The sequence below is a fragment of the Gekko japonicus genome, unplaced genomic scaffold (assembly GCF_001447785.1).
Source record: "Gekko japonicus isolate JY-2015 unplaced genomic scaffold, Gekko_japonicus_V1.1 scaffold2033, whole genome shotgun sequence".
In the NCBI taxonomy this organism is placed as follows: domain Eukaryota; kingdom Metazoa; phylum Chordata; class Lepidosauria; order Squamata; family Gekkonidae; genus Gekko; species Gekko japonicus.
In genome coordinates this window covers 198,733-218,207 of record NW_015174328.1, presented here as the reverse complement: position 1 = coordinate 218,207, position 19,475 = coordinate 198,733, and the positions used below count along the sequence as shown (strand labels likewise).

At 39.4% G+C, this 19,475-nt stretch overlaps 1 protein-coding gene across 3 annotated transcripts in view; it reads left to right on the top strand.

Annotated features, from left to right (window-relative positions):
* Positions 1–19,475, top strand: part of LOC107121328 (neuroligin-4, X-linked) — a 217,708-nt gene that overhangs the window by 78,808 nt on the left and 119,425 nt on the right. For 2 of the 3 annotated variants that reach the window (XM_015424240.1, XM_015424238.1), the window contains exons 2-3: positions 131–190; positions 4,299–4,451. In XM_015424240.1, the coding sequence (XP_015279726.1) occupies positions 131–190; positions 4,299–4,451 (213 nt within the window). The remainder of the gene's footprint in view (positions 1–130; positions 191–4,298; positions 4,452–19,475) is intronic. The other variant, XM_015424241.1, reaches the window with a different exon arrangement.

Genomic DNA, 19,475 nt, shown 5'->3' with positions numbered 1-19,475 from the left:
AGATCTTGACTTTTTGTGTTGAATTTTTCCTTTTTCCAATTTTTGGCTATTTTTTTCTTTAAATTTTTGAGAACCTGCTGTTTTTGAATTCTCTTTTTTCCCTTTATTCTCCTGCTCACTCTGACCCCAGGAGCCAACACAAAGAAAAGCGCAGATGATATAACCAGTAATGATCGTGGGGAAGATGAAGGTATTTTTTGGTTTTGTTCCAGCTCAACCCTGATATGCATGAATATGAACTTTTCCCCTTTATTTAATCACACACATTTCAGTGTGCTGCTTTATTTTCTTCTTATCTGGAATCAACTTTCCTTTTTTCCCCATTTTTAAGACACAAATTAGCATTTAGATGACTGCAATTTCCTTTTGAGACGTGTACAGGTTATCTGTAAATATGTGTGAAGTGAGTAACATAAATATTATTTACAACCAAATGCTTCCCTGTACCCACCTTCCCAACTTTTGACTAGGAAGAGAAAATGGAACTTGAAACCTTGCATGTCTCTCTCTTCCTTTATCCCTTTTAATACATTCTGTAAATTCACCTTCACATTATTTCCCTCTTTCTCTTCCCCCAATGTGTACTGTATAGTGGATGCAATTGCCTCATTTCTTGTTTCTCTTTTTCTGTCTTCAGTATGGGATATTTCAAGAGGACTAGAAGCAACCTATTCAGTTTGTTTTTATTTTATACAACATTCTCCTTTTAGTTACACTGGAGATAAGGTGCCACTACTTTTCAGTTGCTCCCATTTTACTTCCAGGAAAGTATAGAAATGGCCACCTACTTGTTTGACTTCTTTGGCTGCATCCATACACCATTAGTTAATGTGTTATCATTGCATATTAGAATTTTGGTTCTCTGTGTGGACAAAACAGACTATTTGTGAATGACTGCTGTAGCACAATGTCTGGTGATGTGTGGACACAGCCTTTGTATGTATGTTTATATAACACATCCACAAGACCAAATGCTTTGGGAGGTCCTTCACTTGAGTGTCATGTTGGTGGAAATTTTATAAAATTCTGGGAATTTTTTTTGGAGCCACCATAAAGGTGGTAACAATCATGTCATTCCAGGTAGGTGTACAGTGAACCTAACTGTTCCTATTCCATATTGGATGCCTGTTATCAAGTGCAACAGAATCAGAACTTTCCCTATATGGAAAGTTAACACCTGCAGGCAAGTACCTTGATGTTATTGCATTAAGATGTTTCTCCATTTGAAGTTAGTCACAAAATGAGATAGATACATACATAAATGGCAAGAAGACACCAATAAAATGTTTTTATATATGTAATTTCAGCTAGTCTGCAGTCATTTTCAGTGAAGAAGTTCTCACCCATGAGATCTCACTGCTTTACCATATTTAATAATGGTTGTTGTGGCAGTCCACTAGAGTTGCCAACTGCCATGGAGAGCAAAAGTTCCATCCTTTTAATAGAGGCTTAATAGGATATTATTTACCAGGTGATGTTATTTACCTCTATTCCATGAAAAGCTTCAGCTAATTATTTCCATATATTAAGCCTCTATTAAAGGGACAGGTCAATTTAAGTCTATTGGCAAGTAAACCCTACTTCCAGTTCAACTCTTTTCTGGCTCCAAACATATTTTAACTGTTTTCTTATGTTATAAACTGTAATAATTTGTCACCTTATGCTAACTTTTTACCTTCAGCATGAGTTTATCACACATTGGTGTCTGGCCTTCCTTTAGATTTATTTCAACACTTGATGCTATATCAGGTATCACTGTAATATCTCGCTTTATTTTTACTTTTGAAATGTACATAATAGGTCACAAGCAATGCTCCCTCTAAGCTATGGAGTCTTGTGAGCAAAAATTCTATTTTGTGAGCATTAAAGTTGTAAGTGAGCAATTTGACTACTGCATTAATTACTTTGCTCCTGAGCCATCCTTCCTGAGCTAAGACAAAAATGTGTGAGTTGGAGGCTAAAATACTGTGAGCTAGCTCACACTAAATCAGCTTAGAGGGAACACTGGTGACAAGTTAATTACCTTGTTTTTTGACAGTTAAGAATTACTGTGACTTTTGTGACCTTTCTGATCTTGGATACAGCATCCAAAATTGCTATTTCTCTGTTAATGCAAGTTGCAACTGCTTGCATTTTTATGAATTTCTCTACTGCTGTAATATTCATTTCCAAATGTAGAAAATAGAACCTTACTCTATATTAATACAAGGTGTTTGGCCAGAAACTTATTTTGCTGGAGTGCCATTTTGACAAGTTATGGTTCCTTCCTCTGATTCCCCACCGGTGGCCCCACTGGTGGACCGCCTGATGACACCTGGTATTTTTGGCCACTGTGTGACAGAGTGTTGGACTGGATGGACCATTGGCCTTATCCAACATTGGCTTCTCTTATGTCCTCATTATCCCAAAATGATCTACTGACAAGTTCTATAGTGCTCCCTTCCTCTTTTCTGCTTGGCAATTGGGGCAGGACAGGTCTGATGATACAGCCTTCAGTTAGATAGCAGTGCGCTGATATATTCTTAATGAATATCTGAAGCATAAATATAATAATTACCAAAAACAGGGTTTTTAAAATTTACAATGGCAGTGTTTTGATATCTAACTAGATATCAAAACATATAACCTTTTGTAAAAGACTCAGGTTGTTTTAAGAGGCAAAATCTGTTTCATATGATCTATTCACAAGTAAACACATGCTATAGAACATGTAAATACATTTTGTTGTTGTCTTTGCAAATGATCTATAAATCCCATCCCCCCTCAGACACCCAGAGAATTCAAACCCATCATTTTTGAAAAAGTATAAAAGATAATACATAAAGTAACTTTGGGGAGGGGGAGAGAAAAAAATCCCCTCATTACTGACATAAAAGCTGAATTTTCAAGAGATAATAAAAAGATTACACATCCCAGATAACAGGCAGGTTTACTAGAAGGTATCAGCTAATAAACACTGGAGGCCATTTCTCCCTCTTTCTTGTTCCCCACCCTGAAAGAGAAGAGTGCTAGCAATCTTCTGGACACCGTTCTTTGGCCTGGATGCTGAAAGGAATAGATTTATCTTCTGAATCTTCAGGGGTTCATCATACCATATGTTTTAGGCTGTTAGGCCAGACCAATGCTCCCTCTAAGCTGTGGAGTCTTGTGAGCAAAATTTCTACTGGCCTAGTGAGCTACTGGCACTGAAGTTGTGAGCGAACAATTTGGCTACTGCATAAATTAGTTTGCTCTGGATCCATTCTTCCTCAGCTAAGACACAAATGTGTGAGCCAGAGGTTAAAAACCTTTGAGCTAGCTCACACTAACGCAGCTTAGAGGGAATACTGGGCCAGACCAATATTTTGTACTATCTTTCCAAAGTACATTGACTTTTTAAAAGGTTACTTACTCCCCATGGTTGCTATTGTTTCCCATGTGACTGTCTCACACAGCAGAGACAAACACTTCAGTGTCCTCAGAGCTTTGTAATGCTGGCTTGCTGGTTCTTGTTGTTTGGACCAGCTGATAGTGGATTGCACACATAAGGGGAAAAAACATTTTGGTGGCATACTTAGGCGCTGAGGAAATTTTAATTGGCCTTTATTTGCTGATAATACAACCCTGAAGCTGTCAAAGTAACTATTTGTTACATTAATTAGTTTAAACAAAGCACAATTGCAGTGATATGGCCTTAGCCTTGCTTGACATTTATTGGTTGTTTTGGTTGAGGAATTTTCCTCTTACCAGTTCAGTTTGCACTTTTAATGTAGGCAAAAAGGTGACATTTAGTTTGTTGTAAACATTTTGAAAACTGAAATAGTATCTTTCACAGATTGAAGATGAACAGAAAGACCTGGGTTGATATTGTTTTGATTGTTGTTAATTATCTCCATAAAACATTCATTATTTTTTTAGAATAAGCCTTTATGTTGTAAATATTCTGAGAATGACATTTTTGTGAATTATTTTTCTAAAGCTTCTTAAAATGTTCAGCTGACATTCCAGATGTCTATACTTTCTTGGATCCCAGTATGATTCTGCAAATTACAAAAAGGAACACAGCTTCAATATGAACATTGAACCTAGCAATAGCCATCAGGTGCACTTTACTCCACAAATACAATTGTGAAAGGAGAGACATCAGTAGTACTTCTGCCATTTTTTGAGGTCTTCTAAAAGACACTGATAGGAGCTATGACTGGTAGAAAAGAAATACTACAAATTGGGGGGGAAGTTACCTTTAAAAAGAAAGTTTACATATTTCCTTTAATACTTTTATTACTTTCTTGTGTTTTCCTTACTTGTACTCTTTTCAGATATACATGATCAGAACAACAAGAAGCCAGTGATGGTCTATATCCATGGGGGATCATATATGGAAGGAACGGGGAACATGGTTGATGGCAGCATACTTGCAAGTTATGGAAATGTCATTGTTATCACCATCAACTACAGGCTAGGAGTTCTTGGTAAGTGATTTCCCTCCCCCCTTTCTTGAATCAATAAATGCAAATATTCTCAATGTCATACCTGATTTATTTCTATTAAATGATTTAATTTGGGTGAAGACTATTCTGCTGTGGTTTCTGTCTAGAAATTCTGTGACAGCAGGTGTGGTATTGTAGACTGGAAGAGTGATGTTCCTTCAGAGGCTTATGATTCTTATTTGACTGGTGTGTTTTGTAATGAATCATGTCTATTATAAAATGAGTGAGATTTCTTTATAGTCAATTTTTGCTTTATTTGTTATTGTTAGAGTTGCTGTGTTGTGATTCCTCAAATAATCTCCCCCATCTTGATTGTGATTGCTTCTGCAGAAATGACTAAGTGTGGGCTACCTCTTTTCTTCTTGGTTTTGTGATTTAAATAACACTGCATGCAGGGGTCATTTGGGGGGGGACACGGGGGGACGCCATCCCCCCGGGTGAGGTGCGGGAGGGCAGGGCCTGGAGCTCCCTGCTGGTGCCCGCTGGAGGTCGCCGCCGGCTGTGGGGAGGACACACTTCCGGTGATGTCAGGGTGTGTGGCATATGCTAATGAGTTATGCTAATGAGTCCCCCTAGCTCTTTTTCTACGAAATGACCCCTGATTGCATGTAAAATGGTGGTGGTGGAAAGGGCCATCAAGTCACAACCCACTTAGAGCAAGGGGTTTTCAAGGCAAGAGGCAAACAGGTGGTTTGCCATAGCCTGCCTGTGTGTAGCAACTCTGGACTTCCTTGCTGGTCTCCCAACCAGGCTGACCCTGCTTAGCTTGCAAGATCTGATGAGACTGGGCAAGCCTGGGCCATCCAAGTCAGGATGGATGTAAAAGTCTTACGAAAACACTTTTATGTGCAAGCTTTTCCTCAGATAATGCTGAAACAGATACCACAAAAATTAACAAAAATTAATGTGTGCCTGAAGTTGCATTGAAATATGTAGGGTTGTACCCTGCCAGCTTTTTCACTCAATATCACCTGATCTCTCTTTACTCCAGCCCAATTGCACAAACCTTTCATCCGTGCAGATCCTAAAATTCTCACTATAGCCTTTTGGATGATCAAAGGTGATCTTATCTTCCCCTTTTCACCAGTAGAAAAGCTGTTTGGATACAGCACAATGTGCACATCCTACAATGACTCTATTTAGCAAATAACTTTAGATTTTATCTTGGCCACACAATGGAATAGCATAGATTACTCTGCTAAAATTTGCCATCATTTCCTTATGGGCCACATAACCATTAGTTTTTAAGCTTTCTCATAACATATTAAAGGCTTCTGGTTGCTAAAACAGTTGCAACATGGTCCACAAAAGCAGATTGCCTGTTTTTACTTTGGTAATAAACTGACTAGTTTCTGGTTCTTTTATGGTATTAAATGGTTGTCCTGATAATCATTTTTACCATTTTCTTTTGCTGATTCCCCCCCCCAGTCATTGAATAGGAATGTCCTTCTATTTTTCTTACATTCGTTGCTTAATTTTTATTTATTTATTTATAAATTAAATTTCTAGACCACCTTCCCCTGTAAAATGGCTCCGGGTGGTATACAACAATAAAAACATTTATAAATTAATCAACAATTAAAAACCATTAAGATACAGCATTTAACATTACTAGATGGTGCCACTGTCCCCTGGGAATGCAATAAACAAAGTGCCAGGCAAGATGGAGACCATTGCTGTCCTCAACCAAAGACCTGGCATTACATTTCTGCTTTACAGACTCTGTGGGAGTATATGAAGTCCCACAGGGTGCCGATATTATTCAGCAGAGAGTTCTACCAGGTTGGAGCCATTGGAGGATTTGCCACAGCACTATGATTTTGTACAACAATGAATAAATAGATTTGTGGCACCCAATCCCATGCCTGTCTTTGGCTCAAGAAATGCTTATTTTCTAATAGAACATTTTTTAAAAAATCATAGCCAGTTACAGGAAATGAGCCTTATAGTCTTGTACATAGATATTAGAGGCTGGTATTAGAAACAGGAAAGTATCTTAGTTACATTAATAATAGCCATGAGAGCAGATTGTCAACTCTTGAAATATAAAGGAACTTGAAGCTTGATATTGAGGGCACTGACCACAGAGTGCTTTGATTATAGGATGCACAATTACTGTACTTTCTTTCAAATCTTTTGTCCCAAAGAATGTCATCCACAGATGAAAATACAACCCACATTATAACTGTGCCAGGATATCTACATGTGACACAGATAGCCAAGAAAGTCACATCATACACCTTGGTTTTGATCAAGATTAGACATTTTCATGCGGCAAGGATTTCCAGCCATGGAGTATGATTTTCCCACCTCCTCCCTCCTGCAGCAGGAACAGGATTGTGAGAGGCCATTTTAGGCTGCTTTGGGAGGGGGAGGCAGGAAAAGCTTGTGCAAATCCTTTCATCTGTGGAAATGTTACTCTGGATCGAACCCCATATGATTATGTTAAATTCTCTGAAAGGAGACCCCATCAAGGAGATGAAACTGATATCTTTATTATAGTTCCATAAAAAACCCCAACACCCTTCAAACAGCTGCAGCTGCTGGCGAGAAGAAAGCTGAAACTGAAGACGAGGCATGGAACATAACCATCCCAATTAAAGGGCTGAGCTTCAACACCAACATGTATGGCAAGCCAAAGAGACCAATACACTACACCCCTCATCCCTAGCTGACATAGTCCTGCAGATACCGTGATCGAATTCTATCTGTGGGTGACCATGGTTCTGCACTGGGGTTGATGTAACCTCTGATGTGACCTCTGATGTTTCAGTAGCTTCTATCTCATTTTGAAGTTCAGGCTCCATACCAACATGTCCTTGTACAGGTTCCTGAGGAGATGTCGATTCAGCTATCTCCACTGCTGGGGCATCGCTGGCACCTGCATCACTAACACTTGCAAAGGGAACAGATGACCCAGGCACTCGTCCCCTCATTTGGTCCACATGTCATCATGTCTGGTGTCTCTGTCTGATAGGATAATGGCTTTTGTCACTGTAGCAGGGATCCATGCTGAACTGGAACCATAATTCCTGACATAGACAGGATCATCTGACTGACCCAAAAACTCCAATGGGTCCAGAATGCAGCTGTGTGTCTGCTTATAAACACTCCATCTAGAGCCCATATACAACTGTTGCTCCGCCAGCTGCACTGACTCCAAGTTGAATTCTGGATCAGATTCAAGGTCTTGGTTCTAACCTTCAAAGCCCTACATGGTCTGGGATCAACATATCTTAGGGACCACCTCTCTTGGTATGCCCCCCAGGCATGTGCAGAATTCCTGTGATGTAAACTGGGTGCCATTATCAGAAACAACAGCATCTGGCAATCCATGTGTTACAAAGAGTTGACTTAATGCTTTAATAACAACACAGGATGTCATCGTTTAAACAGGAATAACTTCCAACCATTTGGAATATGAATCAACCACTATCAGAAAAATCTGGCCCTGAACTGGACCAGCAAAATCAATATGAAGCCATGACCAAGGAGTCCTGGATGCACTGGAGCATGTGGTGGAGCTGGCCTTGAGGTCTGACACTCATCACACTTCTTAACCCACTCTTTTACCTCACTATCCATCTTGGGTCACCACACATAACTGCATGCAAGAGCCTTCATCTGCACATTGCCAGGGTGCCCAATGTGTAGTGCCTCCGACACACAATCCTTCAAGGTTGTAGGAATGACAGTTCTATTTCCCCAAAGTAGGCAGCCTTTGTGCACTGATAATTCATGCTGTCTCATCACTGATAATTCATGCTGTCTTTCCTATTGGCCACCCCTTCACACCCAGTTGAGAACACAAGCAAGAACAGGGTCTGTAGATGACATAGTTGCAATAGCAGTTGCATGAAGGGGTGGTTCGAGTAAGGACTCTAACAACAGAACCTCCAAAGAAGGAGGAAGATCCACCTCAAACAATGAAGGGGAAGATGGCTCAAAGCATTGACATGGGCAATACCCTTACCCAGCCTATGCAACAGGGTGTAATCATAAGCATTAAAAAAATGCCCACTGAAGCATATGTGGAAACAATATCTGTGGTGTCTGTTGATTAAGAGCAAACAGTCCCAACAACAGTTTATGGTCAGTAACTATGAAAAACGGTTGACCATAGATATAATCGTGGAATTTTTTCACACTTGTTACAATTGCAAGAGCTTCCTTATCAATTTGTGCATAATTCCATTCAGTTGGGGCCATTATTCTAGAGTAGAATGCAATATGGGCCTCATGAGAATCTGCAAGTCAATGACTTAGAGCAGCCCCAATATGACACGGGGAAGCATCACATGTAAGAATTAGTGGCTTTTGTTTATCATAATGGACCAAAACACTATCAGATAACAAACTTTTCACATCACGAAAAGCCCTATCATGCGGAATTGTCCATTGTAATTTAGCCTGCTTATCCAGAAAGCAATGCAAAGGTTCTGCTACTGTTGCCTTATATTGCAGGAATGTATGATAGAAATTCAAAGTCCTCAAAAATATTTGAAGTTCCTGCTTAATCTGTGGCACTAGGACATCGTGAATTGCTTTAACCTTAGCTGTATTGGATGAATACCATCTGCATCAATGAGATAGCCAAGTCATTCAATCTGAGACTCACCAAATACACACTTCTCATGTTTTAACATGCAGACCAGCATTCAAAAAATAATGCAACATCTCACGTACCCGTGTTGCAAGTTCCTCAGTGGATGCACTGTAATAAGGACACTGTCAAAATATGGTAACACGCCATGTGTAGAGTGCCTTTAATTTGCCACAGATAGTGCAATTCTACACATTTTTAGCAGAAGTTCTCCTGCAGTTAATAGGGTTCAATCTCAAGATGAAGAAAGTTAAGTTCTCTTTGGGGAAGGAAGTTTAAACTGGGAGAAGGGAGGGGAAGCTCTACATTTGTTTCCCTTAAGGAGAGGCTTTGTCCATGAACTGAGTTACTGAAGGTGTTACCTTCTATCACCCTTCCCCTTAAACTTCTTAGATCAAAGGGCAAAAAGCTGGAGGACAGTAAGTTCTCTTCATGCTAAAAGAGATCCTTCATTCTGCTGATTCCTTAAAGGAGCACAACTCCAAATGTGCATCCCATTGAAAACAGTCCAGATGTTCCAAATTTTGCCCAGAGTTCCTAAAATAAAAGGTATCGGACATTCTGCAGTATCTCTTTGGGTTACTGAGACCATGGGATAAAAAACAAAAGAGTCAGTCAATTAAAATAATTACACCTATATGCATACAACTCACAGACAAAGCTAACTTTATCAGAAAATGTAACTTATGATGTACACCTCAGTGTTTAATTTTACAATTTTACAACATGCCAATATTTTTATGAAATAAGCTATCAGAGAACAGAAGAATTTTCATTTGCTTTGGCTACTGAATCCTAATAATGGATGTATACTGTAACAATTAAAGTTTTAATTTGTTCAAGTTGAATGAACACCTCTCCATAGTGTTCCCTTGTATATACTAATATACAACTACCTTCAGAAAATTTATGGGTTTATTTACTGAAAATTTCCATTCTTAGACTGTTGCAGAGTGAAACCATTATTAAAAAGAAACACACACACACACACACATTCAAGTTGAATGAACACCTCTCCATAGTGTTCCCTTGTATATACTAATATACAACTACCTTCAGAAAATTTATGGGTTTATTTACTGAAAATTTCCATTCTTAGACTGTTGCAGAGTGAAACCATTATTAAAAAGAAACACACACACACACACACACACACACACACACAATTAGTCTGTTCTCAATCTTGTGTGTTGGTGAATGATTAATTCTTCCCTGATCCTTCCAATTGTGATATTCCCCCAGATCCACTCAGCAAGCCATTAACTTGACAGAAAAAATAAAGTTTTATTTATTCTTTTAAAAATATGCACATTAATGAATGAAAATGCTTTTCTACTATATAAATGTTCCAATCATTAATAAAAATATCATTTAAAAGTTTGGCTCATATTAGAGGGAATGTATAGTGAGAAATAAATATATCAGTGCTTCACTCGCATATTGAGATGTTTTACACATTAGAATAAATAGCAATGGAAAATGCACTAGAATAATGATCAGGCAGAGAGAATTACACTGGGGATGCACTTAGATACATTTTAAAATTATTAGACTGTAAAGTTTGTTCAGAGATAGGCAAGCACTAAAGGAGGAGAATGGATGCCAAGCTTCTTGATTCCCCTTGCTGGACTAGGAATAAAATGTAGTCACCTCTTGCTTGTTGTGCTCTTTCAAAAATAGTGTAGAATGTGCCCGAGCAAAGTAGGGTCGCCATGCTTGGCCTGGCCTGGAAACCAGCCAAACCCTGGGGGAAGGGAGACATGGAGGAGGGCCACTGGTGACAATATCATGTCACTTCCAGGAAAATCCAGAAGTGACATCTAAGAGTCACTGGAAGCTCAAATACCTGAGAAAGATCTTCAGTTTCCTATGAAAAATGGGCAGGCTTTCTAAATGAGTAACAAGGTTTTTAAACTATAGGTAACGATGGCTCAATCATAGTGCTTTCAAATAGCTGAAAATATCCAAGTTTTCTTGTAGCTAAGCTGTTCTCTGACTTTTTATCTATCTCTTTGAAAACATAACATTCCCAGACAGAATGGAATACATTTTTATATTTTTTACAACTTTGCATAATCCTTAAGCTCCATTTTGCCAGCCTACAGGTGAGGCCTCTGGATCACACAGAGTTACAATTCATCTCCAGTTCCCCTGGAGAAAATGGATGTTTTGGAGGGTAGACTGCATGGCATTGTAGGTCCCTGTCCTCCCCAGGCTCCACCCCCAAATCTCCAAGAGTTTTTCAACCTGGAGCTGGCCAACCCACCCCCACCCCCACCCCCTGCTGGTGACCCAGGTAGTCCTGGCAACCCTGCTTTGGGTCATTTGTTCAGGTGGCTCCTGAGAAAGAATCTATTGTCTGATTTCCCATTAATTCAGATCAACATCACTTAAAGTTTCCTGCCTTGCAATGTACCACATAAGCTAGGAAACAATGACTTATCTCTGGTCTTTGCTGAACTGCAGAGCATTTGTGTCATCTTTAGAATGCCAAAAAAGAAATCCTATCATCGTGAATGTTATTCTGAATCTGCTATAAATAGCATACCATGGACCATAGCACAATTACCTGTTCTCATTATAACTTATCACTCCTTTAGCAAAAGGAGATGCATATGAACTCCTCTACCTATCATAGGCTCTAATAAAATAGATCAAGAAATATTTGTGTGATGTTTCTTTGATCCAGGGTAAGTGAGTAAGACGGGGTTCCAGTCTCATAACTGATCAGTCAATACAATCCAGATTTTACTTGGAATTCATTTTACTGTATACACAGAGATTGTATAGTTAAGAGGAAAAAACTAACAAATCTTTGGATTCTGTGATCTGTAGAAGTTAAGGGGGTAGATTAAAAGAATGCTTGAAGGTATTTATTGATTATATGTGCTGGTTATGCCATGGTTTAAAAAAAATTCTGAATTTGAGGCTTTTAAAAAACATAGAAAGTATGAGTTTGTCTACAGCCTTCACGTGCATTTTCTTATAGATGATATATAATGCCATATGATATAATAATAACAATGTTTTAGTAGTATACTCTATCCTATTTTGTTCTTTCACTGTTGAGTACAAAAACAATGTTGAGATTTAATTTCCTTCACTACTTTTGGTAACTTCATGCAATCCTTCAGTTGGGACCAAGAGGTTCAGTAGCTAATTATCAAACTTGGAAAGTTTCAAGGGGTTTTGGCAGAACAACCAATCCCTGAAAGCAGCCAACATGATTTCCTAAGGCGCAAGGACTAATCATGCCACTGCACTTCCCAGAAGAGTATTTTTACATGCTATCCTGTCAAATGAAGTAGAAAATCTGGCGTTCGAATTAGCAATAAAGTATGTTGAATGCAATAATCCAGCACCAGCTTTCTACTTGTTCTTTTTTGCATCTCAGTGAACATATTAATTCAGTTACTCTGAATGTTTGTTTTTTCTCCTTGCCAGTGCATGGAAAGTTTAAGAGAGCTGTACAACTAATTATTATTATTTCTCAATTCTGTATTTGGATCAAGCCTTTGTAAAGATGGTCAATAAAACTATATATGTGCATATAGATAACATGTACAATAAGAATATATGGAACAAATTTCTCAAAAGAGTAAAAACTCACGGGGATGTAAATTCAGCATAAATTAATGTCTATCTATTGTTTCTAAACAAATTTTAAGAATCCAAGTTGGGGATTGTTCCATTCTGTTCCTTCATGTGTGGAAGATCTCAGCCCACTCATAAACTATATCTGATTAAAACTCCATGGTGTTAATACTGACTACATTTCTCAATTTAAGAAAATCCTCCTCAACCAGGCAAATAGGCTGTACTGAATATTTTGATTAGAACTCCAGAAATAGACTGACATTAGTACATGACGTAGAGTTAGTAGATACTCAGGGTATGCAATTCCCCCCCCCCGAATATTTTGGTTTGGGTCTATTGGACCCCCCAAAATCAAGATTCCTGAAAAATCCTGGATCTCAATACCGGTAAAGTATTTGGATCTGGGATTTTATGGAAATCCCAAATTTTTCCAGGCATTTTGTTTTGGGGGTTTTCCCCCCAAAAATCCTAGATACCTTTGAGATACTGAAACAGACCTGAAAAAGGTATTTTGGGGCATATTTTTGGCTCAGGTAGATTCAAATACACACCTCTAGTGGATACAATCCTGCTCTGCCTTCAGTACAAGTAGTCTCAACGTACATATTTCAGGTGCTTGAGTCTTCTGATGTCAGGTTTGTATTCACAATCTTTGGGTCAACATTAGGATAAATGATCATGGGTTTGAAAAAGAGCAATGAAGACAGTCAGGAATCTGGAAAACAAGTCCTATGAGGAAAAGTGAAAGGAAATGGATTATTTAGCAGAAAGAAGAAAACACCGAGAAGGTCATGATAACTCTCATACCCGAATTGCTGTCTCATAGAAGGCTCTCATATTCTGAGGCTCCACCTTCTGAGCTAATTGTATGGCAACCCAAGAGTGGAGCTATTTGGTTATAGTACCCATATTGTTAAGCTTTTCCCCCAAGGTATAGTCTGTCTCCATCTATCACTGTCTTTTGCCAGTGGGTTCCCCCAATGCTCTCTCCTTCCTGTTTTAATTGTTGGGTCTGTGTCTATATATACTATTTTACTTTTGGTTTTAAATTTGCTTTATGATTGTTTTATAAAGTTCTGCTAGATCTATACTACATCTAATGAGTTTAAGTTGAAGGAAGGCATATTTCAGCTGAGTATTGTGAAGGACTTACTAACAATAAGAGCAGTTTGACAATGAAGTGAATTACTTAGGGGTTTGTGAACTCTCCCTTGCTTGAAGCTTTCAAGCAGAGATGGGACAGCTATCAGTTGTAGATGATCTAGTTTTGGATTTTCTGAACTGAAATGGCCTGTAAGATTCCTTTCAGCTGTGTGGCTCCATAATGGTATAACTGAATAAATAACTGAAGCAAAAAGTCAGTATAGGATATGCTACTGTACGGTGTCCGACATTAGAATAGAAATATATGTGTAACTTGTTGCTAAATTTGACCTCCGTACCAGAACATTGAAAACTACCAGACACTGATTAATAGCTGAAAATATCCAAGTTTTCTTGTTCAGGTGGCTCCTGAGAAAGAATCTATTGTCTGATTTCCCATTAATTCAGATCAACATCACTTAAAGTTTCCTGCCTTGCAATGTACCACATAAGCTAGGAAACAATGACTTATCTCTGGTCTTTGCTGAACTGCAGAGCATTTGTGTCATCTTTAGAATGCCAAAAAAGAAATCCTATCATCGTGAATGTTATTCTGAATCTGCTATAAATAACATACCATGGACCATAGCACAATTACCTGTTCTCATTATAACTTATCACTCCTTTAGCAAAAGGAGATGCATATGAACTCCTCTACCTATCATAGGCTCTAATAAAATAGATCAAGAAATATTTGTGTGATGTTTCTTTGATCCAGGGTAAGTGAGTAAGACGGGGTTCCAGTCTCATAACTGATCAGTCAATACAATCCAGATTTTACTTGGAATTCATTTTACTGTATACACAGAGATTGTATAGTTAAGAGGAAAAAACTAACAAATCTTTGGATTCTGTGATCTGTAGAAGTTAAGGGGGTAGATTAAAAGAATGCTTGAAGGTATTTATTGATTATATGTGCTGGTTATGCCATGGTTTAAAAAAAATTCTGAATTTGAGGCTTTTAAAAAACATAGAAAGTATGAGTTTGTCTACAGCCTTCACGTGCATTTTCTTATAGATGATATATAATGCCATATGATATAATAATAACAATGTTTTAGTAGTATACTCTATCCTTTTTTGTTCTTTCACTGTTGAGTACAAAAACAATGTTGAGATTTAATTTCCTTCACTACTTTTGGTAACTTCATGCAATCCTTCAGTTGGGACCAAGAGGTTCAGTAGCTAATTATCAAACTTGGAAAGTTTCAAGGGGTTTTGGCAGAACAACCAATCCCTGAAAGCAGCCAACATGATTTCCTAAGGCGCAAGGACTAATCATGCCACTGCACTTCCCAGAAGAGTATTTTTACATGCTATCCTGTCAAATGAAGTAGAAAATCTGGCGTTCGAATTAGCAATAAAGTATGTTGAATGCAATAATCCAGCACCAGCTTTCTACTTGTTCTTTTTTGCATCTCAGTGAACATATTAATTCAGTTACTCTGAATGTTTGTTTTTTCTCCTTGCCAGTGCATGGAAAGTTTAAGAGAGCTGTACAACTAATTATTATTATTTCTCAATTCTGTATTTGGATCAAGCCTTTGTAAAGATGGTCAATAAAACTATATATGTGCATATAGATAACATGTACAATAAGAATATATGGAACAAATTTCTCAAAAGAGTAAAAACTCACGGGGATGTAAATTCAGCATAAATTAATGTCTATCTATTGTTTCTAAACAAATTTTAAGAATCCAAGTTGGGGATTGTTCCATTCTGTTCCTTCATGTGTGGAAGATCTCAGCCCACTCATAAACTATATCTGATTAAAACCCCATGGTGTTAATACTGACTACATTTCTCAATTTAAGAAAATCCTCCTCAACCAGGCAAATAGGCTGTACTGAATATTTTGATTAGAACTCCAGAAATAGACTGACATTAGTACATGACGTAGAGTTTAGTAGATACTCAGGGTATGCAATCCCCCCCCCCCGAATATTTTGGTTTGGGTCTATTGGACCCCCCAAAATCAAGATTCCTGAAAAATCCTGGATCTCAATACCGGTAAAGTATTTGGATCTGGGATTTTATGGAAATCCCAAATTTTTCCAGGCATTTTGTTTTGGGGGTTTTCCCCCCAAAAATCCTAGATACCTTTGAGATACTGAAACAGACCTGAAAAAGGTATTTTGGGGCATATTTTTGGCTCAGGTAGATTCAAATACACACCTCTAGTGGATACAATCCTGCTCTGCCTTCAGTACAAGTAGTCTCAACGTACATATTTCAGGTGCTTGAGTCTTCTGATGTCAGGTTTGTATTCACAATCTTTGGGTCAACATTAGGATAAATGATCATGGGTTTGAAAAAGAGCAATAAAGACAGTCAGGAATCTGGAAAACAAGTTCTATGAGGAAAAGTGAAAGGAAATGGATTATTTAGCAGAAAGAAGAAAACACCGAGGAGGTCATGATAACTCTCATACCTGAATTGCTGTCTCATAGAATGCTCTCATATTCTGAGGCCCCACCTTCTGAGCTAATTGGATGGCAACCCAAGAGTGGGGCTATTTGGTTATAGTACCCATATTGTAAAGCTTTTTCCCCAGGGTATAGTCTGTCTCCATCATTCACTGTCTTTTGCCAGTGGGTTCCCCCAATGCTCTCTCCTTCCTGTTTTAATTGTTGGGTCTGTGTCTATATATATCTATTTTACTTTTGGTTTTAAATTTGCTTTATGATTGTTTTATAAAGTTCTGCTAGATCTATACTACATCTAATGAGTTTAAGTTGAAGGAAGGCATATTTCAGCTGAGTATTGTGAAGGACTTACTAACAATAAGAGCAGTTTGACAATGAAGTGAATTACTTAGGGGTTTGTGAACTCTCCCTTGCTTGAAGCTTTCAAGCAGAGATGGGACAGCTATGTTGTAGATGATCTAGTTTTGGATTTTCTGAACTGAAATGGCCTGTAAGATTCCTTTCAGCTGTGTGGCTCCATAATGGTATAACTGAATAAATAACTGAAGCAAAAAGTCAGTATAGGATATGCTACTGTACGGTGTCCGACATTAGAATAGAAATATATGTGTAACTTGTTGCTAAATTTGACCTCCGTACCAGAACATTGAAAACTACCAGACACTGATTGTTGAATCCCCAAGCATCGAGAATAAATCCACGTTTCAAAGAAAGCAAAGTTTATTTCAAAGCATTGGAAAGACACTCAAACACGTTCTTTGTTAGAACTGGGGACCAGCAGTTAGGGCAGACATGATAAAGGGATTCAAGTTAGATACAGAACCAATGGATAACGTTCCCGCCGGCGGGCAGGAGAAAACGGTTCCTTGCTCAGATCTTGGGAACCAGGCAAACAGTAGACACAACACAGGTGCAGTTCTCAGGCTTGAGAAATAACAAGCTGGCAGCGAAGCATACTCTCCCCCTCACATCCTCCAGTTGTTTTACTTTGGCATTACAGCAGGCAAACACATAGGTCAGCTGGCAGGGACAGGGATCACATATGTACAACCAGAAGTCACACAGAACACCATGGCAGCTTGCTGACATACTGCCCCCTCAAAAACACACTTTAACCACCACCTCCCGGGTTGGGCGGGAGACCTCCCGGTTTGTCCGGGAACTTCCTGTGGAAACAACGAAGCAGGTAAGGGGCCCGAATATCCCCTTCTTCCACCCATTCGCGGTGCTGGGGACCGAAATCAACCCATTCAATGAGGTACCAGAGTTTACCACGTTTCAGCTTGGAATCAAGGATATCAGCGATTTCAAAATGCTCATCCCCCTCAAGGATGATCGGAGGCGGGGGAGAAACAGTTGGCCTCCATGGAGAGGTGCCAGGATCCTTCTTCAGCAAACTCATGTGAAATACAGAATGCAGAGAACGCAAATTTTTAGGCAATACAACATCAACAGCAACATCATTAATCACCTTGCGCACCTTGAACGGCCCAATAAATTTCCAACCCAGTTTTCTGCTAGGGCGCAACATCTTGATGTTTTTAGTAGAAACATACACAAGGTCCCCAGGTTTCAGATCAAATCCCACCACCCTACCCTTGTCTGCCTGGGCCTTATAAGCTGCTTTAGCAGCATCGAGAGTTTGACACAAAAGCGGCCACGCAGTTCTTAGAGAAGAACACCAGGTATTAGCATCACCCACGGGACGGTCAGAGACCCCCTCCAGGAAAGGAAGGGGGGGCTGTCATACCCAGAGACAGCCTTGTATGGAGACATGCCAGTCGAACTATGCACAGTGTTATTGTAACAATATTCAGCCAGGGGTAACAAATCAGCCCAATCATTTTGTTGGTAATTAGTGAAGCAACGAAGGTACTGTTCCAAAGTTTGATTAACCCTTTCTGTTTGGCCGTCAATCTCGGGATGATAAGCGCTGCTGAGCCCCTGCTCCACCCCCAAAATAGCGAGGAGTTCCTTCCAAAATTTAGAAACAAACTGGGTCCCCCTGTCAGAAATTAACTTAGTAGGCAATTGATGGATTTTCACCACATGAGACATGAACGCCGCAGCCAACCTCTGCGCGGTAGGCAGTGAAGGGAAAGGAACAAAATGGGCTTGCTTAGAAAACAGATCAACCACCACCCAAATAACAGTGTTCCCCTTGCTCACAGGGAGATCAGTGATAAAGTCCATAGAGACCACTTCCCACGGTCTGGAAGGAGTAGGCAAAGGATGCAAAAGTCCAGGAGTCCCCCATCAAACTCAAATCTTATTGGCTCTTGCAACTATGAGTAAATTGTTATTACACTTCTATCACATGGCTCTTTCCTAATTATTGTGGCTCCCAAGAATAGGTTGAAGATGATTGCCTGGGAAGCACCCACACAGCACCATGCCATGGACCCAGATGGCTCAGGTTAGCCTGACCTCATCACATTTTTGAAGCTAAGCAGGGTCAGCTCTGACTAGTATTTGGATGGGAGAACTTCAAGGAATACCAGGGACATGATGCAGAGTCGGGCAATGGCAAATCATCCTTGAATGTCTTTTGCCTTGAAAACCTTACAAGGTTATCATGAGTTGGCTATGACTTGCTAGCACTTTCCATCACCACAGGGCAAGTGCACTTTAATGCCCAGAACCATTTGGGCAAGGCCTAATGTGTAACTACTGTCAGTAGCATGAGATGGACCCACAGCTCAATTGGCTCTCTTATAGTAAAAAGCTCAGTAGCACCTTTAAGACTAACAAACTGTATTGTTGCATAATTATTACTGTAGCACAAGGGTTATCAGAAAGCCACACACTCTTTTCCAATCTCACTTCACTGCCAGTTCCTGTCCTCAAATTCACAGAGAAACCCAAACACCCTTATTTTTGGCAGAATTACACCCTCCCCTCCTGCACCTGGCTGTTGTGCCTCCTATATTAAGCAGGGTAATTTGGCAAATGTGCCAACTTACACATCAGATCCAGAGCTTCAAATTTCAGCACTGGAGCTAGGGTTGCCAGCCTCCAGGTGGGACATTTCCAGTCTACAGATATCAGTTTTCCTGAAGAAAATGGATGTTCTGGAGGGTGGACTCTATGGCATTGTGCCCCACTGAGGTCCTAGTCCTCCCCAGGCTCCATCCCCAACATTCCAGGAGTTTCCCAATATGTATTGTGCGACCCCCTCCCCACCCACCACCACCCATTGTGGCTGCACAAAGCAAGCTTTGCAGGAGGGGGGGG